Raw genomic sequence first — 23,272 nt, 5'->3', positions numbered from 1 at the left:
TTTCAGCACAATGTTTAACAGAGAGTGCCATCTAGAGGTGTCCAAAAAATACTACAACTGGTTCTTGACGCACATTTGAAGCTTCACTGACCCATCACTACTAGTGAACATAACTACTAAGCAGACAGAGGCCATGTTTTCACAGCAAGAAACTAACTTATGCGCTTAAGAAAAATGTCAAAAGTAATGATGTCATACAGTCAAACTGTTTAAACCGTTCTAGTGGGCTTCAGGCTCCAAATTAAGGCAGGGGGGGGTAACCTCCAGCATGTCAGCTCCAAGACAACAGGCAGATCAATTTTCTCCGAACAACATCTGCGTGGAACATGTGCGCGTCTTGCCCACTTCTCGCCTCAGCACATCAAACTCACCATCATGTGGGACATATGGCCTCGGCGGCACTGTGGCCACATGAACCTCCCGCCGTAATCCCCTCTCCTAGTAAACTGCCATTCAGAGTGTGTTTTTGAACTAAGATGAGGCCCTGGGCCATGAGAGAGCAGAACACAGAGGACTAATAATCGTGTCTGACAGGAAATGGTTGGGATGCCAAGGATACATCCACAGCAGGCCTCATTCCCCCCACATGGCTTGTGTACGGCGGGGAGCAGGAGCACTGACCGGTGTGCGTGTGCACACAACTCCATGTGCAATTAGCTCAAATGCGTCAGTGAGGCTCGTTACTTTGTGTGATTCATGGCAGAAGCACAGACAAGTATAATAACCTTTGTTTAAACAGGAAAAAATATTGTAAAATATCACAGCGACAACACATTCCTGAGAATGCATCATTTTTTTTCCCGCAAACAATACAAAGTTTGAAAGATGCTTGGTGATTAATCATCAAGCAAGGGCTCCAATAATTAATCGAATAACGCAATTAATTTGATTACAAAGAATGGTTGATGCAAAATAGCTATTAATTTTTCCACAAATAATTTCCAGCGCATCCGGGAATGTTTCAGCCGCATCTCAAAATTGAATTAATTACTTCCCTCTACACTACATAACGCCACATAATGACAATGTGGAAAATGTATTAATTTTTTTTTATAGGTCAGCATTTTTGCTAATTTATTAATAATTAAAAAGTAAGACCACATGAACACAAGTATTCACAATCTTTGCCAACTAGTTTGTTGACGCACCTTTGGCAGTAATTATAGCCTCAAGTCTGTTTGAAAATGTTGCCACAATCTTGACACATCTATCTCCGGGCAGTTTCGCCTAATCTTCTTTGCGGCGCTTCTTCAAGCTCCATCAGGTTGGATGGGGAGCTTTGGTGCAAAGCCATTTTCAGATCGCTCCAGAGATGTTTGATCGCATTCAAGTTTGGGCCATTCAAGGACATTCACAGAGTGCCACTCCTTCGCTGTCCTATTGGAAGGTACCTTTGCCCCCGGACTCAGGACTGAAACTGGAGCATGTTTTTCATCCAGGATGTCTGGCTACTGTGCTGCAGCTATAAAACGACAACTATAACATTTTTCCAAATTGTCATTAAGGGGTGTTATGTACTGAATTTTGATGGCCTGGTAAACGTTTCGATCCGGCCCGCCAAACTTGAAAAAAAATAAAATGAATAAACCTTGTTAATGTTTTATTTTCGAAATACTGTGGTTTTTCAAAGACATATATATTGTTATAATGCCTTTGTTCACTTGAATTTAAAATTAAATGTATTTTTTTCTCTCTGATGAGGTGAGGTGACATCTACTCATGGTCCGGCCCCTCTGTCAAATTTTAGAACCCATTGTGGCCACCCAATCAAAAAGTTTGCCCACCCCTGCTTTAGTAGAAGATTCCTGCACATACTGTGCTCATAATGGAAAGAAAAAAAAAAAAGATCAATTTTTCAAGAAATCAATATCATGGAATCTAAAAAGAATCAAAGTGTAGAACTGACTCAAATATGCAGACATTGCACTTATTGCACAGTTTCGTTTCACAATCTACCACCTGATCTTCAAAAACTCTTTCAACACTAATTACAACCACAAACCGAAACTGTTATTTACCCCGAGGGGGACAGTTTAACGATGAATGTCATGATTGGCCTCCTAATGATGATGTCATTGAGAATCAACGTGTCACATGCGCATGGGCGCCAGAAATCCTAATGAGGCTCCATTCTATGGTTCCACAATAGCAACATTTTTTACACGATAGGTCACTGTGATCCCTCTCTCGCTCGCTTTCTTGCACGCACACGAAATCTTGCAATATCACTGTGAGTCTGTTACGTGGCGGGGGGTTGCAAGAACGGGTGTGAAGTACGACTAATGTGACGTCCAGTTTTCTATTTATATTCCTTTCTCATCTCATCTCAAAGAAATCCATAAAAACTGAGGGTGGAACAGACGCCTGGTTCCAATGAAAGAAAAAAAAAAAACAATAAAATGAGAATTTGTGTCATTCGTTTTAGCAGCATGCCAGGAGTTTGATTCTCCTCAAATCTTTATTCTTGTACACTTTGTAACTCTCTGATAGTAAAGTACGCGAGTCAGTCAGTCCGTTCATTCAAACGGATGCTGGTAATTAATAGTTTTGTCACATGGCGACATCTTCAACATTTTATTCATGCCCTGAGCAGCTGCCAAGATTAATTGACTTTGTAGTTAAAAAAAAAAAAAATGACTGGAATCCAAAGTTACTCCATGAAATGTCTACACCGGGGACTGCTTTCGATGATAAAAATCCACGGAAAGAGCTGATTCAAGGCAGTAAAAATGAAGAGTTAGCAATAAAGTCTTTGGCTGCTTTGGCTGAGTGAAGCCTCAGACTCTTTCAGGACTGCACAAAACACGAAGCTTACCGATTTTGACATTTGTTTCAACCATGGAAGCACCAGGAAGAGATACACAAGCTGTCTGATAAACAATGAGCAACATGACTGGACTCATTCTTACGACACGTTGTAAACAACTGGAGAAGACAGGAAAGCTAAAACAAAGAGGAAGCGAACCATGGACAGTTGGTCTTATGTACAATTGTGCTTCTCTGACATTGCTTTTGCTTAAAAGCTGAGGACATTGTAAGTATTATCCTGCTTTGATTTCCGTTCTGGATGGATTTGCTACCAGAAATTGTGGTTATATTTACCTCCAAAGGATTTTATGTAAGAGGTCAGAAAATGTGGGGTAGTTGCACATTTTGGATGCAAAAGTCATTGGACAATGCTGAAGAAAAGCAAAGCGATTACAATTTCAGAAGAAGAAAAACATTTCGGTATTTGATTGCTGACCAGATTTTCTTTTCGTGGTTTTCAAATTCTGACAATTTACCTGCAGGGCACAATTCATCATCCGAATGATGTAGTCAAACTGTTGGTGGTCCAGTATGGCCCGATTTTGCTGGACATGAAGACTGAGCTCCTCAGTCAGGCATTGGCGAGCTGCTTTGCCTTTGAGTGCCCGCAGAGCAGCAGGAAGAGTCTGTTAAGAGAAGAACTCAGTGAGACTTTAACTAAAGCAGATAGCTATATCAGGCATAACAGGAACAACAGTGAAGCAATCCGAAATTTACTGACTGATGAACATCTTCACATAGTCACAGTGGTGTTAAATGATCTAACGGTAGGGCGGGGCCCCCTGGGGGCGAGCTGCGATGCCGAGGGGGCCGTGTGTAACCCTGGGGAACATGCTTTTTTCCCCGCCGTACTTCATTAAAGTGTAATTGCACATCCACTCCACTAGATGGCAGTGGTGCTCTCATTGCCTATTGTGTGCAGAGAGTATGAACTTGCTAAAGGTTGGTTTTGCAACAAAAATGCGTTTATTCATAGTTGCGGCGGAGAGTGGGTGATGGGGTGGGGGCGCAACAGAAAATAATTAAGAAGCACTGGTCTAACGTTAGCTAGATTCTGTCATTTTATGATGAGCGGGATAAACCGTTACTACTTGACTATAAAGTCAAATGTAAGTACATTCCCCTTGGGGAGAACCCCCATGTTTATTCTGAGCATCTGTCAAAGCAGGTTTAATAGGCTCGCTGACGATTCACAGGATAAATGGCAGGCATTCTTACATAAGCAGCGAGCGCTATGCTCTAATCATAAAAGTAAAAAGTAGAAGTCAGCAGGACAGAATGCAAACTGGCTGTTGGCCAGGGTATAAACAAAAAGTGCTTTATTTATTAGCCCCAATGTCCCGCTTTGTACAGAGAGCCCCGATGAAGGAGAAAATGTGAGACAACCTTCACGTATGTTAAAACCTTAGGATGCCAACACACAGGATGGATTAATTTACCTTAATGACGAAATAACCAGTTGCCCAAGGAAGTAGGCAACATAACACAAACTACCTGACTGTAAAAAAGTACATAAAATTTAGGAAAGTGATTCTCAAAGTGTGGTACATATACCACCAGTTGGGCTTCCTCTAGTGGTCACACTTCATCTTTAAAACTGTTTTATTAACATTCATTTAAAGAGTTTCTATTTATTTTTTTGTGCAATGTATTTCAAATGACTCATTAATTAGAAAAGTGTTTTCCACCTATATTAGAGCACAGCATTAAATTTCATACTATCCGTAATGTTAGAGTGGCCGACATTAATATTAGGGCCACAACTAGCGATTAATGTCGATTATTTAATAAATCGGATAAAAAAAACACCTTTTTTTTCCATCGCTTAAACAAATTAATCATGATAAAGTTACTGGGTTGGTCTGTAATGTGTCAGAAAATGGGCAAAAATGCTGATTAATGTTTTTCAATGTAAAAGCAAATGTTTTATTTTGGATTTGACACAAAGACAATTTTAAATAAATAAAAAAAAGTATCTACAAGATTAATCGGTTATCAAAATAATAATTGATTAATCTGATGAGCTATGACTTGTCGATTAATCATTGCACTATAATATTAAATATTTTAATTTTTTTTATCTTGTTTTTGATGAACATGACTGCCCTACTGGTCATGATGGTGGTAGAGACAAATATTGTTTGCGCTGGTATGAGCTACCATGTCCAAATCTTTCAGAGCAAATTGAATGATTGTACACCGAACCTTTTCAGTCTCGAGGGTCTTGTTTTCAAAGATGAAAGATATGCAGCTCCTCACGACCTCAAGCCTGCGAGCACTGTTAAACACAGAGCCGGTCTTTCCTATAATGGACACTGAAGAAAAACAGATAAGGAATCACCCCAAATGTTAATACCAAGGATGGGATCTCATATCATGATAGTCACAGGTGATCATACCGACAGGAGGACCAGCAGGTACAACACACTTCTTCTCAGTCCGTGTTAATGGAGGTACATTGGAGTGTTTGGCCACACCCTCCTGCAGCAGCTTCTCCACTTGATCGTCACACAAAAGCGGAAAGGGAACCTGGTGCACTCGAAGGTGCGATCCCTCTGATGGTCTAGGCACTTTCTGGAATGCCAAGTGGGGGTTCGGAATCTCCTAGCAAAAAAAAAAAAAAAAAAACACCAAAAAAGAAGTAAGATGTAGTGCCTAGTGTACAGCATTAAAAATCACATACATAAATACTGGATAAATTGGATAAATAAAAACACATTATCCAAGAGCAATGACCACGTACAGAACTTACAACACTCGTATCTCAAATTAAGTTTCCCAATTAAATTAACGTAAATGCCAACAATCTGCTGAAGCCTCCCCCTAAAAACAAGTTGTGTTTTTAAAAATGGAATATGGTATTTTGTAATATTGTACTTTATTAAAAAACAAAAAACACAATTGAATACAATGTAAAGAAGACAATTTTTTTTGTCACAATTTTAGTTTTGGACATTGTGCTACTCCTTCTCGTCAGTCAACCAGAGTAAATATATTAAGTGTTTACATCTGTTTTATTTGAATATTCATGACTCAAAGAGTATTATACTGCCAACCCGATGCTATTCACTTGCCCAGTTATGACATTTGCGGACTTAGTGTTTTCACGACCATAAAACGCATATTAGTTACCGGCGATATTTCTGTATTTCACACACGCATAAGGCTCACCATATTATTGGGCGCAGGCATGCACGGACGCTAAAACGTACGCTAGCATGCATATTTTTAAAAAGGCAACAGAAGCAAAACTGAGTTCGGTTGTGTTTTTGAAGTATTTAACACGTCAGTGTCAGTCCGTCTCGTTGTCATGCGGCTTCACAGAAGTGATGCCGGCTTTTGCGAAAGCTCGAGACGTGTAAACAGACACATTAGTGGCTAACGGTTAGCCCAAGCATCCGCAATCCATTCACAAATTGTGGCATAACTCACCCGGCACTGCTTCCTAATCTTAGTAAACCGGCGTTTGCCATCGCGCGTACGTCGCTCGCAACTTCACTTTAACAGTTGGACTTCCTTCGTCAAGCTTCTCGGAATGATGGCAAGCTCCGAGTTCATTTGAGGCGCTACAGTAGCGACGGCGGGCATGCCTTGAGCATCCTCAGTCACGCCCGCTTTTCCGCTATATAAGCAGTGCGTCGTCAGGTACTGATCCCAGTCAGTCAAGCGGAGCGCTCTTCAAAGTCACAACAACATTTACAGATTTTGGAACTCTGAGCACACACAAAGTACGCAAGCATTATTAGGGGCCTCGACTACTTTGGAGAAAATTCAAGACTTTCAAGTGCGCCTTACGGTTGCGAAAATAGGGTACCGAAGCCAAAACTAGTATGTGGTTGTTTTAAATACATAACATGTAATTCTCTGTTTTATGTTTATTTTGAAAGTAAACTTCAACTGTTGGGTCGCTCGTATCTCAAGGCACCGCTGTAAATCACACCCAATATGACATTTGATTAAAAGGTGCCAATCGTGACACATAACATGCAGAGCCATTAACAGAGTTGGAAAATGATGATAAAAAGTGCTTCATATCCATAACAACAACAAATTTGTCTCACATTTCTGTATAGCTTTTCGGAGAGTTCCCTGATGCGCCTCTGCAGCTTCGAAGGGTTGAGATCCTCTTCCCTAAATTTCTCAATGTCTAGGGCCACCAGCTATGAAGACAGAGAATAAAAGTAAAACAGCAATTTCAAAATGCTCCAGAAGAACCTGTAGTTACAAGGATGGCTCATCCAATGAGGAAAAAAAACAACAACAACACTGTCTTGTTTAAGAGTTTTCCACAGTACATGATCTCAACTTGGGCATGAGGAGGGGGGGGGGTCTGTCTTGTGGCGTACCTCATCAAAGAGATCACAAGCTCGGTAAGGCGGACCGCGCTCAGAGACAAACCCCGCGAAGGCCATGCCATCCAAAACCTTGGTGATGAAATCGTTCTCAATGAGGCCCCTTTGGCCTAGAAAGGCAGTCTGGAAAATGTCACAATTGACAACAGTTGCGATACTGCAAATACATGTTATACTGCTGACATGGATAGAAAACAACAAATGTGCCCGCTTCTCTTTCAAACGATCTCTCCAATGTCGTAACCAAGTATAAGATCTTGTCTTACAGAAATAGATGGATTTAATTGGGGCATCATTATTTGTTTGTGGGTCACCCAAATAAGAAATAAGATGAGCATGATTATAACAAAATCCATGTGGGGTTCTTTGATGATCATGATAATCTGATCTGGAGTTACAATGGAAACCTCCCCGACAAAAACAAACAAAATAACTTTGTAATCTGTAATGGGTTTCATGTGGCAATTTTAGAAGAAAAAAAAGATTTTAGGCACACAAATGCAATCAAATAGCTCGCTATAAATCTGTTTGTTCCTGGAAGATTGCAAGATAATTTTCTTCATGGGACGCATCTGCTATAAACGTTGACTCAAGGGGTGACTAGCAGGAAAACGACGTTTTGACCACGTTTTGCACTGGAATTGTTACTTATCTTACCTTGTGAAAGTGAATCACAGTTTCGGAATGGATGCGAATGAGCTGCAGGCATGACCTGTAGCCTTGGAAGAGTTGTGCAAACAGCCTGAGGAAGACAGCCCTCACCTCCTTGTCCTGACACACATTCACAAACACGAAAATATGAAGCAACATCAATGTGATTGTAAATTCATCAGCAGTTGATACTGAATCTCCTATTGTGACCTTTTCGGCATAAGAAGCGTTTTGTTTAAAGCCGTAATATCCTCCTCATGTGGGAGGAAGACGTCAAACTGTGGATAAAGGGAGCGCATGTGACAGTGCGGCTGACTTACCAACAATTTGAGGTTGGAGGGTGCAGTGCGAGGTGGAGGGAATGCATTGTCTGCAATCTCCAGATCAGGATGCAATACCTAGAAGAGACGGGCCTTTGCACATGACAATTTCCCAGACGTAGCAGCATCACCATTCAAATGTTGAAAAAGATTTCATTGAGACTTAGCCTAATACGGTACAATAGGATACACCTTTATTCATATAGCGCATTTCACAACAGCTGGAGCTGTAACGAAGCGCTTTCCATATGGTGTAATAGAGTGGCGGGCGGTCAAGGCCTTCTCTGCTGGACGAACATAATCAAGAAAAAATTACCATATTCTTCACATTGATGACATATTATATCCTTGCGTTGCATTTTTAGGTGAGAGTTTTTATCCAATCAGAATTCTGCTAGCTCGTGTTGCCAATGTCTCTTCAAACGGGTGTTTGATGTTGAGCTTAAATTCTGCTTATCAAATGTTTTTTCCCCAGTCGCTGTTAATTAAGGGTGCTGTCACCAAATTTTACAACATTTTCCTGAGTATGTCTGGACAGCCCTGAGAGTGAAACAGAGCGAAAGGAAAGTGGAATGCTGAATTGTATTTTTACATTTAGGGTTAGGCAATTTGTTTTACATTAAACAGTGCCTCTCAAATAGTGTGGCGGGGGCACGGTGCGATGCTGAGGGGGGCGCTTGTGACCCTGGGGAACATGCTTTTTTTCCGGCGTACTACAATAAAGTGTAATTGCACATCCATTCCAGTAGGTGGCAGTGGCGCTCTGCTTGCCCATTGTGCGCAGCGAATACTAAATCTACGGTGTAGGTTTGTTTTGCAACGAAAGTGCTATTATTTATAGTTGCGGCGGAGAGTGGGTGGTGGTGTGGGGGCGGGAATTGTTTTCTTCTTACTGGGGGGGGCATAACAGAAAATAATTGCGAAGTACTGCCTAAAAATTTTATGATTAAGGATAGAAAAATGAATGAAGATGTATTGGCATGCAAATGTTTACCAGTGACAAGGCCGCCTGTGTTTGGCTGAGGAGCGGTTCAGGAAGCAGAGACAAGTGGATGCACTCTGGGATTTTTATTGTGCCTCCATCCAGGTCCGCGATGATGACATCCAACTGGGGACACAGGAAATACGGACATATCAGGTGCTTTTATTCCAACTGGATGGAAGACGGCAAGAAGCCACACGTGGCATAGGCAGACAAATCTAAACTGTTCAAGGACAGATTGACTTGGTGTGCTTGAGAAACTGTAAACATTGTATCATCACGTTTTTAGAAACAATTGACAAGTTTTGTACTCACCAGATCCTGGATTTCACTCTGAAACATGGAGTGCACGCCGATGATAAAAGGAGTCGGGGAGCTCAGCACCTCGAGTAGGCGTGAAGGCAGGATAGGAATGTAGGGGTAACTACGGATGAAATATAAACATACAAAAAGACATATTGTATTTCAAGGAAGACCAGGAAAAAGCTAATAAAAAAAAAAATACTGAATGATTGAGCGTCACAAAACACATTCCCAATTCCCAGCAGGGAAGTGTGTTTGTTTGAAAGGAATTTACAAGAAATCTCAATTGAGTAAACTGCACACAATGTGCACAGATTTTGTAATAACGTCTTCATAATGACCTGACTTCATCGAGTACTGGCAACTGATCAGCCCCAATTTAGAAAAAAAAAAGAAAATTATTATATTACTGCTGTCAAGTGATTACATTTTTTGGAATGAGTAATCACATTTTTTCTACTACTATTTTTTGTGAATTGAGTCATCCTTAGAGACATTTTTCTTAGAGTGAGGTAAATAATAAGTAAATAAAATAATTTAATCGCATAAATTAAAAAAAAAAAATCTTGAGTTAAAGCATTAATTTTGACAGTCCTAATTTATATACCTTTTCACAGGCTAATAAGATATTCGACAAAAAAACACACACACTCACCTGTATTTGAGGGGAAACATGAGGGCTTCTAAAGCGCGACACGCTTCCCCAAGCCTTTGGTAACTCGTGGAGTGGAACAAAACTTTGTGCTCAGTCAGAATCGCACAAAACAGGCTTAAAACATTTTGAATACCTGCAACAGGGAAACAATAAAAGAAAACAAAGGAAGCATAATTAATGAGGTGTTTGTCGAAAGGAATGTCGAAGGTAATGGCTGCATTGTTTCAATCTAACGTACTCGGCTACTTGTGGGGATTTACAGTTTTACGAACAGAGAAAATGGGAGCGATGAAGAGCCTGAAAGGTAAAAAAAAAAAGAAAAAAAAGACAAAATTCAACAAATTAACTGGAGGACAGTTTGGGCCAGAGTGAAATCCAAAATAATTGACTTAATCCATGGCCGTCAAACATATGGCCCGCGGGCCAGATCAGGCCCGCAAACGGGTGCGCTTGCGGGCCAGATCAGGCCCGCAAACGGGTGCGCTTTGGCCCGCAACAAAATTTGAAAATGAATGAAAATTTAAAAATGCGACAAAATGAATTGATTCAACCACATATTTTGATTGGGACTTTTTCCTGCCACTGGATATTTGAGCTTCATTGTATTTATTTACTAATTGATTGTCAGTTCATGTTGTCAAAATGAACAACAGTACCACAGTTCAGCACTCACCACTCCGCTGGCTGTATCAACTATTCAAAGGCCTCGAAAAAGCTGACTCGTGATGACATTAGTATTAACTTCTGGCCAAGCAACGGAAATGAAAGACTGTCTTACATTAATCATAAATAAGGTTTCAAATACCAACGTGACTCTCAGGAAGAATTCTAAGTATACAGTTCCTGTTATTGTTTCCTATCAAGCATGTGACAGATCAATTCATCACACATGGGAATGACAAAATGAAGAGAGGAACACTAGCATAAATGTCTGGTCCACTGGGGGCGCTGCGACTGGATGCTTGGCACCCACAAGTGAAGCTTGACACGGATAAACAGGAAACTAAGAACATTTGAAATGTTGAAGTAGATTTTGAATACACTAAAACGCACATAGCTATACAGTAATAAGCAGCAGTGGTTCTCAAATGGGGGTACTAGTGCGGTCCTGATGCGGCCCGCGGACCGTATGTTTGACACACAGAGGAGGCATCTTAATGTCAGACCCAGGTGTTTACGCATCGTATGAAAACAGTGACACATTTCCGAGCCTTAAATAAAAAGAGACAGCAGCGGCCCCCGATAACAGTGGAGACAAAGGCAACAAACAAACAAACAGCAGCACTCTTGATGGCTGGTTTTATCTCACTACCGGAGGGGATCAGGGGGGGGGGTTGTACTTCCTCCACAGTGTGACATGTTTAACACACATTCCTCTCCACTGACTTTAGTGACCTGTGCACACCGAAAGATGTGGCGAGCCGCCAGTTTGTAGGTCTTTTTCTGCGATCCTTATTTGGGTAAGAGGCCGGACGAATGAGTGGAAATGCTACGTTGGTTCTCTTTGCGGATCAGATGCCAACAAATTACTGACGGCACCCGAGATGAATCTGATAAATTAACACGAGTCATACCAGACATGCTTTGAGGATAGTGATCAAAAATAAATACTGTACGTGAGCAGCCAATCAAAGAGGCATTAGGGAATCAGGCGCAGTTATGAAGCGTCACTTGATGCTGCAACAGCAGACGGCTATACAGACATACCTGAACTTTGGTGCGTTTCTGTTCAAACAGATGGAAGTCACGTCAAGGGATGGAAGAACAGCTCCTTATTGGGCAGCATGTTTTCATGACAATTTAGGAGAATGTTTGTGCTGCTCTGTGCTAAAAAAATGGTACCAGCACAACTGGTGAAGCGCACGCAGAGGTGAAACATAAACTTGTTGATTGCGTCACCAGGCAGTTAGTGAGAACGCCACTTTTTCACCAATTAGGAAAGTTGCAGTAATGCAGTTTTGTACTACTAAGTGATGGCACAATCAAAGAGTGCCTGTGGATTGGCAGAAGTGAAGTCAGCCTGGCGGGTATGTTCCAAGGGAACCCATTCATCAGGCTCCGAGGTAAGTTCTATCCGGGATCGCTGGAGAGGAGGGTTCGTCAAAAAGTCCAACCTCAGATTCAAGAGTGTGCGTTTCATTTTGACCATGGAAAAATAGTCCTTTGTCACAGCTCCTGTTCGTTACCTGGACAGAATTTATATAAACAGCTGAGGCATTGAGGAGGGCCTCAGTATGATATCTCTGCTTTCTCCAGACAATATGATTCTGAAGTCGTCATCAGACCATGATCTCTTCTCTTGCTGGAGCAGTTTGCTGACATGTCTCAAGCAGTTGGGATGAGAATCATCACCTCCAAATCTAAATGCCGAGGTCCTCAGTCGGAAACGGGTGGGGTTCCCTCTCCGGTTTGAGGATGAGACGCTGCCCAAAGACCCAAAGAACAAGCTTGCGGATACAAGGATTCAAGAAGAGTGTCCTCTGCAGGGTCTCTGGGCTCTCCCTTAGAATTAGGGTGAGAAGCATGGCCATCCTGGTGGGCTCAGAATGCAGCCGCTGCTCCTCTGCATCGAGAGGAGCCAGATGAAGTGGCTTGGGCATCTGACCAGGATACTTCCTGAACACCTCAGGCACGTCCCACCAGGAGGAGGCCCCAGGGAGGATGCAGGAGACACTAGAGAGACTGTGTCTCACGGCTTGGGATCCCCAGATTGGGTGAAGTGGCTGGGGAGAGGGAAGTCTGGGCTTCCCTACTAAAGCTGCAGACCCTGCAACCAGACCCTGGACAGTAACTGGATGGACGGATGAGTGAGGACATGCAAAAGTGCTCATCGGTAGTGATGGGTAAATGAAGCTTCATGAAACAGTTGTAGTATTTTTGGCCTCCTCTAGATGGCACTCTCTGTTCAACATTGGGCTGAAATTACACTAAATTGTCATTTTTTTTAAACCTGTTGTTTAAATCAACGGTGCCGTAAAGGACTTAAAAATACAGGGGAGAGGTACAATGTGACTATTTTTTGCCTTGAATGACCTAAATATAACTTAATAAAATCAAACATGAATACGACAGCAAAGGACTCTTTGTGCATTTTTTTTCTTGACAAGCAATGAATTTGCAACTTTCCAACCCAAAATCTGCTTGAAGGACCAACAGAATTGTTTGCCAGATAAACGAAAACAGACGTGTCAAGACTGGAGAGGTTGGCTTTTATGTCAAAACGGTTTTGTTTTCATTACGCAGATTGTCCACAATATGACTTCCACATGACCTTGCTAAGTGTATCGTGTAAGAACCCCCCCATGCGCACTCACGAAATAAAATAAAATCTGTTTTCAAGCACATTCTTGTCCCTAAATGACGCTCGACGAGGGCCAATTTTCCACTGTAAATCAGATTTTGTAATCAATTCAGATCACAGATACTAGTCGGTTTACTTCAAACGTGAGGTCAAAGTCTAAAAATACAACATACATCACCGACATTAGTGGTCTATGTGGAATAGTAATTTGGTGATGGATAAACAGCCTGAAAAACTTGCACGCGTCACAGTGAACTCGGCACGTACTGGACTGCCCGTACAAATGGCTTACGCAAAGGTTAATATATTGTGCAAATGGAGCAACGTGAGCCCGACAAACTGCATCAAATCTTCATCATGTGCTTGTTCTCGCTTCGGGCAAATTGCAGAATCAATAATGGGAGGTCAAAACCTCCTAATCTTGCCTCAGACACGTTTACAGTACAATAAATCCAAACGTCTCCTGACTCTTAAGATCTGCCAAAAGAATTGGGGCTCCAAAATCTGATAAGACTGACTTAACTTAGACCGCGTCATGTCAAAGATATTAAGCTGCTGAAATGGGGGATTTTAGGAATGATTTTAAATATTATTTTAAGATATTAAGACCGCAAAAAGTAAGATGCAACATTCCACGCAATCCAAACTAAGAAGGAATTTTGGGTGCACGTGATTAACGCTACACCATCCGTCTTATTGCTAAACATGACTAAATGTCCCAAGCATTACAGGGCAATAAAATATATGATGTCGGCTTCCGGTCAAATGGTTACCAACTGTTGTGTAGGGACGCACCTAGCTGCTGGAAGAGCAGAGCGACACTCTTGCATGTGACTGGTAATGTGTCATTCAGAGGCGTCTGGATCAGCTGTCGGTCGCCTGCTCCCAGGCTAAACAGCTTCTGTCGAGCAAACCAAAAGCAACAAAGGTCAGAAAATATTGCACTTGCCCATTCATTTCAAGTGATAACATGTTGAGCTTGGGCACAAAGCCCCAACTAAAATATGAATGATCAAGCTGTAAAATGTCATTTCAATGATGTGCTTGTGAGGGAATGTGTCTTCATGACGTGTGCAACACAGGCGGCCCTTTGGATAAGGATTGCTGATGCAACAGTCATCCTAGCTTGCAGGACACATTTTCAAAGACGCAGCAACAAATGTGACAATTTTAGTCTACAGAAAATCCTGTTTTTTCATTTGTTCAATTCCTCGCACTACATCAAGGTTTCACTATGTGCTAGTTGGACTAATGTGTCTGCTGCCTTGCCTAAAGGCACACTTAAGAGATTAGGAATTGGAGAGGCATCATGCTGGGGACAGACCAAATTATTTGAACAGAAGCTGAATTCAAGAGTTTTTAGGTTCCCCTCACCAAATTCCTATACTGCTTATCTTCAATGGTTTGTCAGTGAACTGGAGAGGCGGGGTACAACCTGGACTGGTCGATATCGCAGGGCACTTAGACAAAATAACGACCACCTAAGGGCAATTTAGAGTCTTTACCTGTCGTACGGGCATGTTTTAGAATGTTGGAAGAAATCGGAGGAATCCATGCAAATGTGGGGAGATCATGCAACCAACAGTCAGGAAAGCCAGAACTCGGATTCAAAGCGGCATGCTCAGAACTGTCAGGCGGATGTGCTAACCACTTATTAACCATGTTAGGCATATTATTATTATCAAGTAAAATCATAAGCAACGCAAAGCCTCAGATAGGAGGATTCTTTTATTTGTTTTTGTATGATTTTTGTTGTGATGAGGACATTTTGAAGCTGGGATACAAAGGCATTTTGACTATTTTTGACCTTCGACTTTGGTTACACTACACTAGGAGGAAATCCTGGCTTTCCCTGTTGTAAACTTTCATCATCAAGCAAGCCATGGCCACCTCCGAAGATAAACAATCCAAATCAATACAGAATACTATAGTTTGAACAAGACATACCTGCGATCCACCAGCCACAGGAACCTGAAATACAAACAGATTGGCCACCAAACTTTCTAAAGGGACAGTAAGGCTGTCAATGTGCACAGTGTAGATCAGTCCCAAACAACCCTGATGGGGAAAAAAAAAACAGACAGAGACATCCAAAATGAAGGTTTTCTGAACAACACATAACAGTGAAGTTTTTTCAAATCGATCACGTTGTGCCTTATTACCCTGAATATTTCTGGATGATCCAATCTGGACACGAGAATGAGACTTTTTGGTGCAAACACTTGAGCTGCCTGGATCAAGCAATCCTCTTCCACCACTTCATCTTCATCCTCATCGACTTCGATACTTTTAGATCCCTGGGTGTAAAAAAAGGGAATAAAAAGTCATTTTAATGAAATACACAGCACCTTGGACTTAAAGACAGACAGGTCCTTCACTTTATTTGCAGAATTATCACCAGACAGCGTGCGCACACACCAGGAAAACAAGTACAAATGAACACAACATGAGTTCCAAGATCAAGATAAAATAGAGTGAATCTTGAAGCTTTTACAACACATTGACATTGTTCCGCTGGTTAAAGGCGCTAATCTAAGATTGAAGATCTTAAGCCCGTACCCCACTGAGCGGAGAATGTTTGCGAGTGTTTTTCGTCAGGGTTCGTTCAAGGTCGCAAATGGTTGCAAAGTTTGCGACCATTTGCAAACTTGAACGAACTTTACATTTATGATCCTAGTTAGACATCAAACGCAGCAAGATATTTGAAAATTTAGATTTTTTTTATATGCGGAACGTTTTTGTGAGATATTACCGATACAAAGTCTGGTTTCAAATTACAGGAAAACAGTCTAACTTGATTGTTTATCAACATAGAGTATCAACACATTTAGTTTCATCTGCTACTCGGGGAACCCTTTCTCAGAATCACTGACAAGATCCAGTTAAAAATTTCCACCAGAAATATCGTACGGGCTGAAATCCCGAGAGATTCTCCAAATCGACACATCAACACTTCTATGACGATACAAACGTCACTTGCCATAAAAACTGGACTTAAATAGCACAAACGGGACATTATTCATGAGAAGAGGGGCAGTTGAATAGTTAGTATAATTTTAATAGTTTTTTTTTTTTATAAATAATTTTGTTAAATACCCATGAAATTCTTAGTGGAAGTAATACAAGATAAATCATGAGACAAGCCAAGTTCCTGGCTGGCTGAGAGCATTTTTTTAAATATTTGGTGTATTAATATTATGTTACTATATATATTTGTTCTTCCAGATTGAACACTTGGAGAATAATACATGAGATTAATGCTTGGTCCCAAAAATGCCAAACTTCAGGAATATTGTTTGAACTTAAACTGCATCTTTCAAATTCTGCTTAATGAATTTAGAAATTAGAACCATATCAGCTGTGATCAAAAAATGCAACAAGCTCAATGAACAAGTAATCTTCGGTGAATCCCCAGCCAGGAGTGTTCATTCCTGACTAAAGCCCATATCAAAATCGAATATATTTCCTCACTTAGTGAAAACATGCCATAAGAATCGGAAAATATCTCATTCAGATGGAGGTCCCACTTCATCGTTATTTTTAGGATTCGCCACCTGCCTGTATTATCTCGGAAATTTGATCAGGTCGATAAGAATTCATTTAGACGAGAGACTGTTCAAACAATGTCACGTTTCAAAAAGATCGTCAGTGCCTTATGTAGAAGTGAGGAATGTGTGTTTGTTTTGCTGGAGTATAATCTCGAGACAAGGCCAAATATAGGCCCAGTTCCTTATCAAGAAAAGGTGGGTATCACATACACTTGCATTTAATTTACGACTAACTGGCAGGATAATGAAACAATTCCAGTAGGCAAAAATGTAAGAACAAATTTGCTTTGGAAAAATAAAACCACTGAGTGTAGCTTTTAACACTTTTATTGATAGACTGTTTATTTTAAGAAACTTCCTGCTTCTGGTGTGGAACGTTGGCTGAATTCACAGCCCGCTTGCCAATCCCATGACTTTCCTTAAAAGATCAGAAGACCTTGATAGAAGACGGAAGCTCTAATTTAATGGGGCGTCATGGAGTTTGTCTGATTGGTGTTGCCGTAGCATGACGTCATCGTCCACCGAATCGAGGCAGACGATTTGCACTTTGATTGCTAAGAGCCAATCCAGAATGAGCACTGTTTTACTTATGGCAAATGATGGCACAAAATTAATTTACAATCATATCTAAAAGGCTCAAAGACTCTTGTTTCTTCACAATATATTCGCTGCTTTTTAACTTTGGATTGCTTCTGCTTGTATTTTCAACATAGGTTTTGCATGTTATTTCATGAAACCATGAGAGTGTCAAAAACAATAACTTCTCAGCCATGCCAATGTTGACCATCGTGTAAAAACAATCAAAATGCACGTTGGAGAATCTGACAATGGAGTGAATTGTTTGGCTTCAACCAACAGAGGAGCTTTCAATTTGATCTGACCCACAATACAAGACAAGACAATTTCATTTGTAGAGCGGATTTCACAACAGCTGGAGCTGTAACAAAGCGCTTTCCATATGGTGTCATATAAATTAGCGGGAAATTAGCACACAAATTAAAAGACGGATACCACTTTCCTAATATGTGGCCTGAATATGAGCTCTTAGTAAACAGACAAAATGCCAGCTGAGTGTTTCTGGCGGTGCCTTTCCATATGGAGTAAATTCAGTTCACACAGTCAGGCGTGGTTGCATGCCGGGCATCGCGTTTGAAGAAAAAAATGTTTGCTCCTTCGCCCATTTCGCGAGGTTGACTGAGGTGAACTTGTGGCGGCGGCGATCGCGATGAGAATGTACTTACTGCATCACAGGCAAGTGCAGAAAAACAGAAACAACCAAATAAAGTAAAAAAAAACAAAAAAAAAACAGACACGCACACGCACAGCCAGGTGAAATAAAAAATGTGAGACAATATCAGTGCAGTTTGTGGTTCCAAGATTTATACAACGAAGCCATCTTTTTTTACTGGTTGGGGCCCAGACACAAAAAAAAAAGCGAGGATGTTGTTCTAACTGGTGAGTGGATTGACTTGTTTACAGCTGTTGAACTGTCAACCAAGATAGCATTCAGCAGCCAACATAACCACAGGTCAGCAAAATGACTAAGCAACTTTTTTTCGGCGAGACACGCAGGCTACATTATTTGACTACAACCAAATGTCCGAGGAGGAAAGGTGTAAATGACCTCAAGTCCTTGAGTGTGTTACACAGACGAAGAACTTTCACAGCTCGCGGCAAACAACAAAGGATGCCATTTGCCTCTTCAACAAAACAACAGGGCTATTTTTGGTTATTTTATTTTCTTATTTTCGGTCTATGATGTGGGTTATTTGCCCCACGTTGCTTTTTAAACCACTTGGGAAATGTATACTTGGTTGTATACCAGGAGGGATGAAAGTCATTCTGGTCTGATTCACACAACACGATTTAATGGTGAGGTTAAAAAGGAAAGATCATTAACAAGTGTTTATTTGGAGGATTCTTCTGTAGTGACTTGTCCACTTTTTGAGACGTGACACATCTTGTATGAGGCGCCATCTCAAAATCACCTAAACAACGATTTGCTGATCAAACAGGAATGTGATTGACGACTGCCGCGCACATGTTAAAAGGATGTGAAATCACAATGGGCAGAATGACAAGAGCCATTGGAGGCCTCTCGCAAAAGGCAAACACAGTGAAACAATTACTTTGGTATTCTGTGGGCTTTTGGCCGGGAGGGAATTTAACGAGGTCATTCATAATCATACACTAATCAAGTCCAATTGAATCTGTTGTGATCAATGATAGATGGGGACGTCGACTTGCATGCATGAGTGAATCCAAAAGCCGAGGTGAGCACAGGTTCATCGTATCTCTACTATCAGTATCCGGTTGGCCTTTTAACTCATTTACGGCCATTGGCGGGTAGAGAAGCCCAAAAGTGCATTCATTTTACCTGAGCTGGTAGTGAATGAATCATTCACTCCCATTGACGGATTTATACGTCGAAATGTCCATTCATTTTACCTATGCTGGCAGTGAATGAATTTTAATAGGCTGGATTCATCCAGACTTTTGTTTTCTCCTAAATCTGGACAACGCCACGCATGTGCGTTCCTTCAAGTAAAAACAAAGCGCCAAAGAAGAATAAAACAAACAAAATAATAATCCAAAAATAGAAAACAGAAAATGAGAGTCATCAGATTGTGCAAACAAAATACGCCTGTTGGTCTTTAATCATTCTGAAGGCGACATACCAAACTGAAAGCACTTCACACTCATCATGAGCGTTCAACAAAATCAATTTTACTATCATGGCAATCTGTAACAGGGTGAGGAGCCTGAGATTTCAGATTTCATTACATCAGGATTAATGTGGCTCGTGCAGCACTTCTGGGGTAAGCGGGGGAGGCTCATAGTTAATCAGGAACTTCTTGAGTGTGCATCACACAAACTGATGTACCCATTGGTCCAGGGGTATTTGGACTATGACAGAGATTTGATCAACAAATGCAATTCGGTCCAGTGAGATCTCAAATGGAAGTGAAGGAGGACAACATGATATTGAGAAAAGAACATAAATCTATAAGAGAGCAAAAACTTCAAAGGTTTGGTTCATAATTAAAAAGCTCAAGAACAAATTCTTTGAATACTGAAGATGAAATCAGAATGATGGGATGGGAATGAGAAAAGGAGAAGGAAATTCACAACTCATAATCCAAAGTATACCACATCATCTATCAAACGTAGTGCTCAAAGTGTTATGGTATGGACATATATAGCTGCAAACAGGACAAGCTAACATGATAAAAAAAAAAAAAAAGTCATCGACTCCCGCTGGCTTGAACTAAAAACGATACGATGATGAAAACTTCTGTTAGGTAGTTTTTTTTTAATGAAACAAAGGGAAAGCTGCTTTTAAAGGCACAGACTAAGAACCAAACTTCCATCAATGGGTTTGTGGAAGCCATTTTCCAACAGGTCTGTATGAAACCTTTACTTTTGGGGTGTCATTGAGTAAATTATAAAAAATAAAAAAAAAGTAAATTACGGCTAGCATTTCATCACCCTCTGAAGCAATATTAATCGCAGGTAACTTCCTCGTTTCAACTGACACATCACACATTCAATGGCGGTCGAGAAGAAATCTAAAATCATCATTCAAGCCATTTATGCCGTTTTGTAATTTGCTCGTCCTTGGTCAGATGACATGTTAAGGTTTGGTGCAATCTGAGTTTCCGACACCTAGAAATATGTGTTACGTTCGTGTGGAAAAGGTTTACAGTTGGCTGCATGTATGCCATTTTACCTGAAGATTGACCTCAGCCTCATAAAAAGTGAGGCAGGAGCAGTAGTGTCTGTCTGATTCGATATCCGTCAGCACGACGGTGAAGAAGGTGGGTGCTTTTCTCTCTCTGGACAGCTTCCAACCTCCTGGCTGGCAGAACTGTAAAAAGCAAGAAAGATACGACGGCTGTAAAAATGCTGTACAAATTCAGTTCATTAACAGCAGCGAGACATATTTGTGAGGAAACAAACTTGATCAAGTGGTTAATTTGTGTATGCGGTGCTTGCTGATTATTGAGTCCTTAGAGTTGGGTTGCACGATATTGTTTCTTCAAGACAATAAATGTTCCATCCAAGCAATGGTGGACTGATCCCCAAATGTATGTAGCACATTAAAAAAAAAAAAATCCAACCTGAGCTCTATTGACATTTTGTATTTTCATATTTTTTTTTTTTTTTTAGAATTAGAAATCCCTTTATTGTCATTGTACTCAAGAGTGCAACGAGATTAGGTATTCTCCTTATATAAATAAATTGAGAAGTTTATTTGGTACGTGCGGTTGTAACAAGTAACAAAAAGAAGACTGAGATGCAAGGCGAATATAATTTGAAGCATACATTGACACAAACACACTCACTATTAACGAGATGAGGCAGGCGACATACAGGCCGCTCCAGTCAGGAAGTCCAAAAATGGGCGTAGTTTACGAGCCCCTTATATGAAGCTTGCGTTTCAAAAGTCAGGTGACTACAAATGTTCGTTTTTCATCATTTATGGGTGCACAATGTGCGACCACATTTATATACATTGTATAGAGACTTAAAAATGCTTACTACACTATTACTATACTTACATAACTTTGTAATTCCTAATAACAGCACTATCATTATGGGGTGTCTATTTTTGGGACTTTCTGCTAGTACTCATTCCATTGCTTTAATTGGACCAGTGGACCGTGGCGAATGCAAACAGGATGTACTGTTCGGGTGTTGCAATTACGTTTACTCATCAAAGATGGAAATAACATCGTCATATTACGAAGAAAAGTTTCAACTAAGTGCCTCATCGTAAAAGGAAAAAATGTCAAGTAAAAAGTCGCATTCCAATGATAGCTTTTGAGAAAGTAGCAGGAAGTAGCATTATAATATACATATACAATATATAGAAATATATAAGATACAAACAACAGACGTGGATAAAGGGGGACAAAATTTTTTTTTTTACAAAATCATGTCATGACAAAAACAAATATTTGTCTTTCATCATTTTTTTATAATTTTTTTTTTTTTATTACAATTTGATCATTTGGTCCATGACAGGATTACAACCCCATTCTCGCTGAGACACTAACTCTAAAATATGATCTTGTCAAACTCTTCCAGAATAGTTCTGGAAATGATCTTTCATTTTCCACTCACAGGAGACAAATCATGAGTTTTGCAACTGTCATTAGTGTCATTTGCACACAATGGAACTCGGCTGGACTTTAAAACGACGTGAACGCAAGTTGCTTTCCACGAAACAATACTCTGCATAGTATGTAAAGACGTAGTATCGATTTTTACAAATATGATGTGGCCTAAGACAGTAAATCGACTAACCTGTGTTGCCCACAATTGACAACGGTAAACAAATGACTGAGGCTGGACAAACTTTGAAGACGTAAGAGAGAAGTGGTGCCAAAATATGGGATGCAGACAGGCATTTGGAGTTAAGTGTTTGTGTCTGCTCTTGTTGTGTTTCTGCTGGAGGCTCATCTGGCCTGGCTCGGAAACCGTGTTTAGACTGCTCCCTGGAGAAAGCTGGACAGCAGGAGGTGGGACAGTGGGTTGCTTCGAGTGAGCGAGCGAGCGCTTGTGTGGGCCAAACATCGAAACTGGCATTGATGTGTGTGTACAACCAATAGTGACATTAAATGCAAAAAAAAAGGCACACATCTCCCAATTAATCATTTACGCAGATGTTGGATAAGATCCTTAGCGCGGAACCTCAATTCCCAAACGTCTTAAGTGCTTGAAAAATTTGGAGTTGGACAGCAGTTTTGAGAAAAATATGTAACCAGTACATCATAACGTGTGACATTGTTTCGAGTGAGCCATCGGAGCGCGTCACATGACCTGATTTCAGCCATCATCAAATGATTAACTCAACCCGTGTTTTAGAAGAAGAAAAGAATGACACGAGAAGAAAATCGAGCAATGTCCAATGACTTGTCCAGCATGACAATATTCATACCTGATGGAAGTGAATATGTCTTGTAATTTGTGATGAAAATGTGTTTATTTTTAATACCATTACTAACATTTTGACATCCAACCGCATGTTTTTCTCCACATATTTCAAATAACATGCCCTTTATTGTCATTATACTCAGTGTACAACGAGAATGGAGAGCTCCCATCTCCAGTGCAAATATAAATAATATTATTGATATTGATATTGATATTGGTACTGATATTGGTACTGATACTGATGCTGATATTGATATTGATATTGATATTGATACTGATATTAATATTAATATTAATACTGATATTGATATTAATAATGTTGCAGTTCCACAAGGAAGATGTAGTTGTGCGCGACAGTTCAGCATTGAGATGACTCTTGGGAAGAAACTGTTTGTCTTTGTGTTGATGCACC

General features: G+C 40.5%; 1 protein-coding gene across 2 annotated transcripts in view; it reads right to left on the bottom strand.

Annotated features, from left to right (window-relative positions):
• sbf2 (SET binding factor 2) overlaps nucleotides 1–23,272 on the bottom strand; it is an 80,108-nt gene that overhangs the window by 33,815 nt on the left and 23,021 nt on the right. For both annotated transcript variants that reach the window (XM_088295969.1, XM_088295970.1), the window contains exons 3-16: nucleotides 20,651–20,788; nucleotides 15,535–15,669; nucleotides 15,320–15,430; nucleotides 14,168–14,273; nucleotides 10,072–10,204; nucleotides 9,429–9,537; nucleotides 9,126–9,239; nucleotides 8,132–8,209; nucleotides 7,818–7,931; nucleotides 7,155–7,283; nucleotides 6,870–6,968; nucleotides 5,208–5,412; nucleotides 5,014–5,123; nucleotides 3,285–3,434 (exon numbers count right to left, since the gene is read on the bottom strand). In XM_088295969.1, the coding sequence (XP_088152095.1) occupies nucleotides 3,285–3,434; nucleotides 5,014–5,123; nucleotides 5,208–5,412; nucleotides 6,870–6,968; nucleotides 7,155–7,283; nucleotides 7,818–7,931; nucleotides 8,132–8,209; nucleotides 9,126–9,239; nucleotides 9,429–9,537; nucleotides 10,072–10,204; nucleotides 14,168–14,273; nucleotides 15,320–15,430; nucleotides 15,535–15,669; nucleotides 20,651–20,788 (1,731 nt within the window). The remainder of the gene's footprint in view (nucleotides 1–3,284; nucleotides 3,435–5,013; nucleotides 5,124–5,207; nucleotides 5,413–6,869; nucleotides 6,969–7,154; nucleotides 7,284–7,817; nucleotides 7,932–8,131; nucleotides 8,210–9,125; nucleotides 9,240–9,428; nucleotides 9,538–10,071; nucleotides 10,205–14,167; nucleotides 14,274–15,319; nucleotides 15,431–15,534; nucleotides 15,670–20,650; nucleotides 20,789–23,272) is intronic.

This window comes from Idiotropiscis lumnitzeri, chromosome 5, assembly GCF_059441095.1.
Source record: "Idiotropiscis lumnitzeri isolate Australia: NSW breed Sydney's pygmy pipehorse chromosome 5, RoL_Ilum_1.0, whole genome shotgun sequence".
NCBI classification, from domain to species: domain Eukaryota; kingdom Metazoa; phylum Chordata; class Actinopteri; order Syngnathiformes; family Syngnathidae; genus Idiotropiscis; species Idiotropiscis lumnitzeri.
This window is presented reverse-complemented; position numbering and strand designations above follow the sequence as displayed.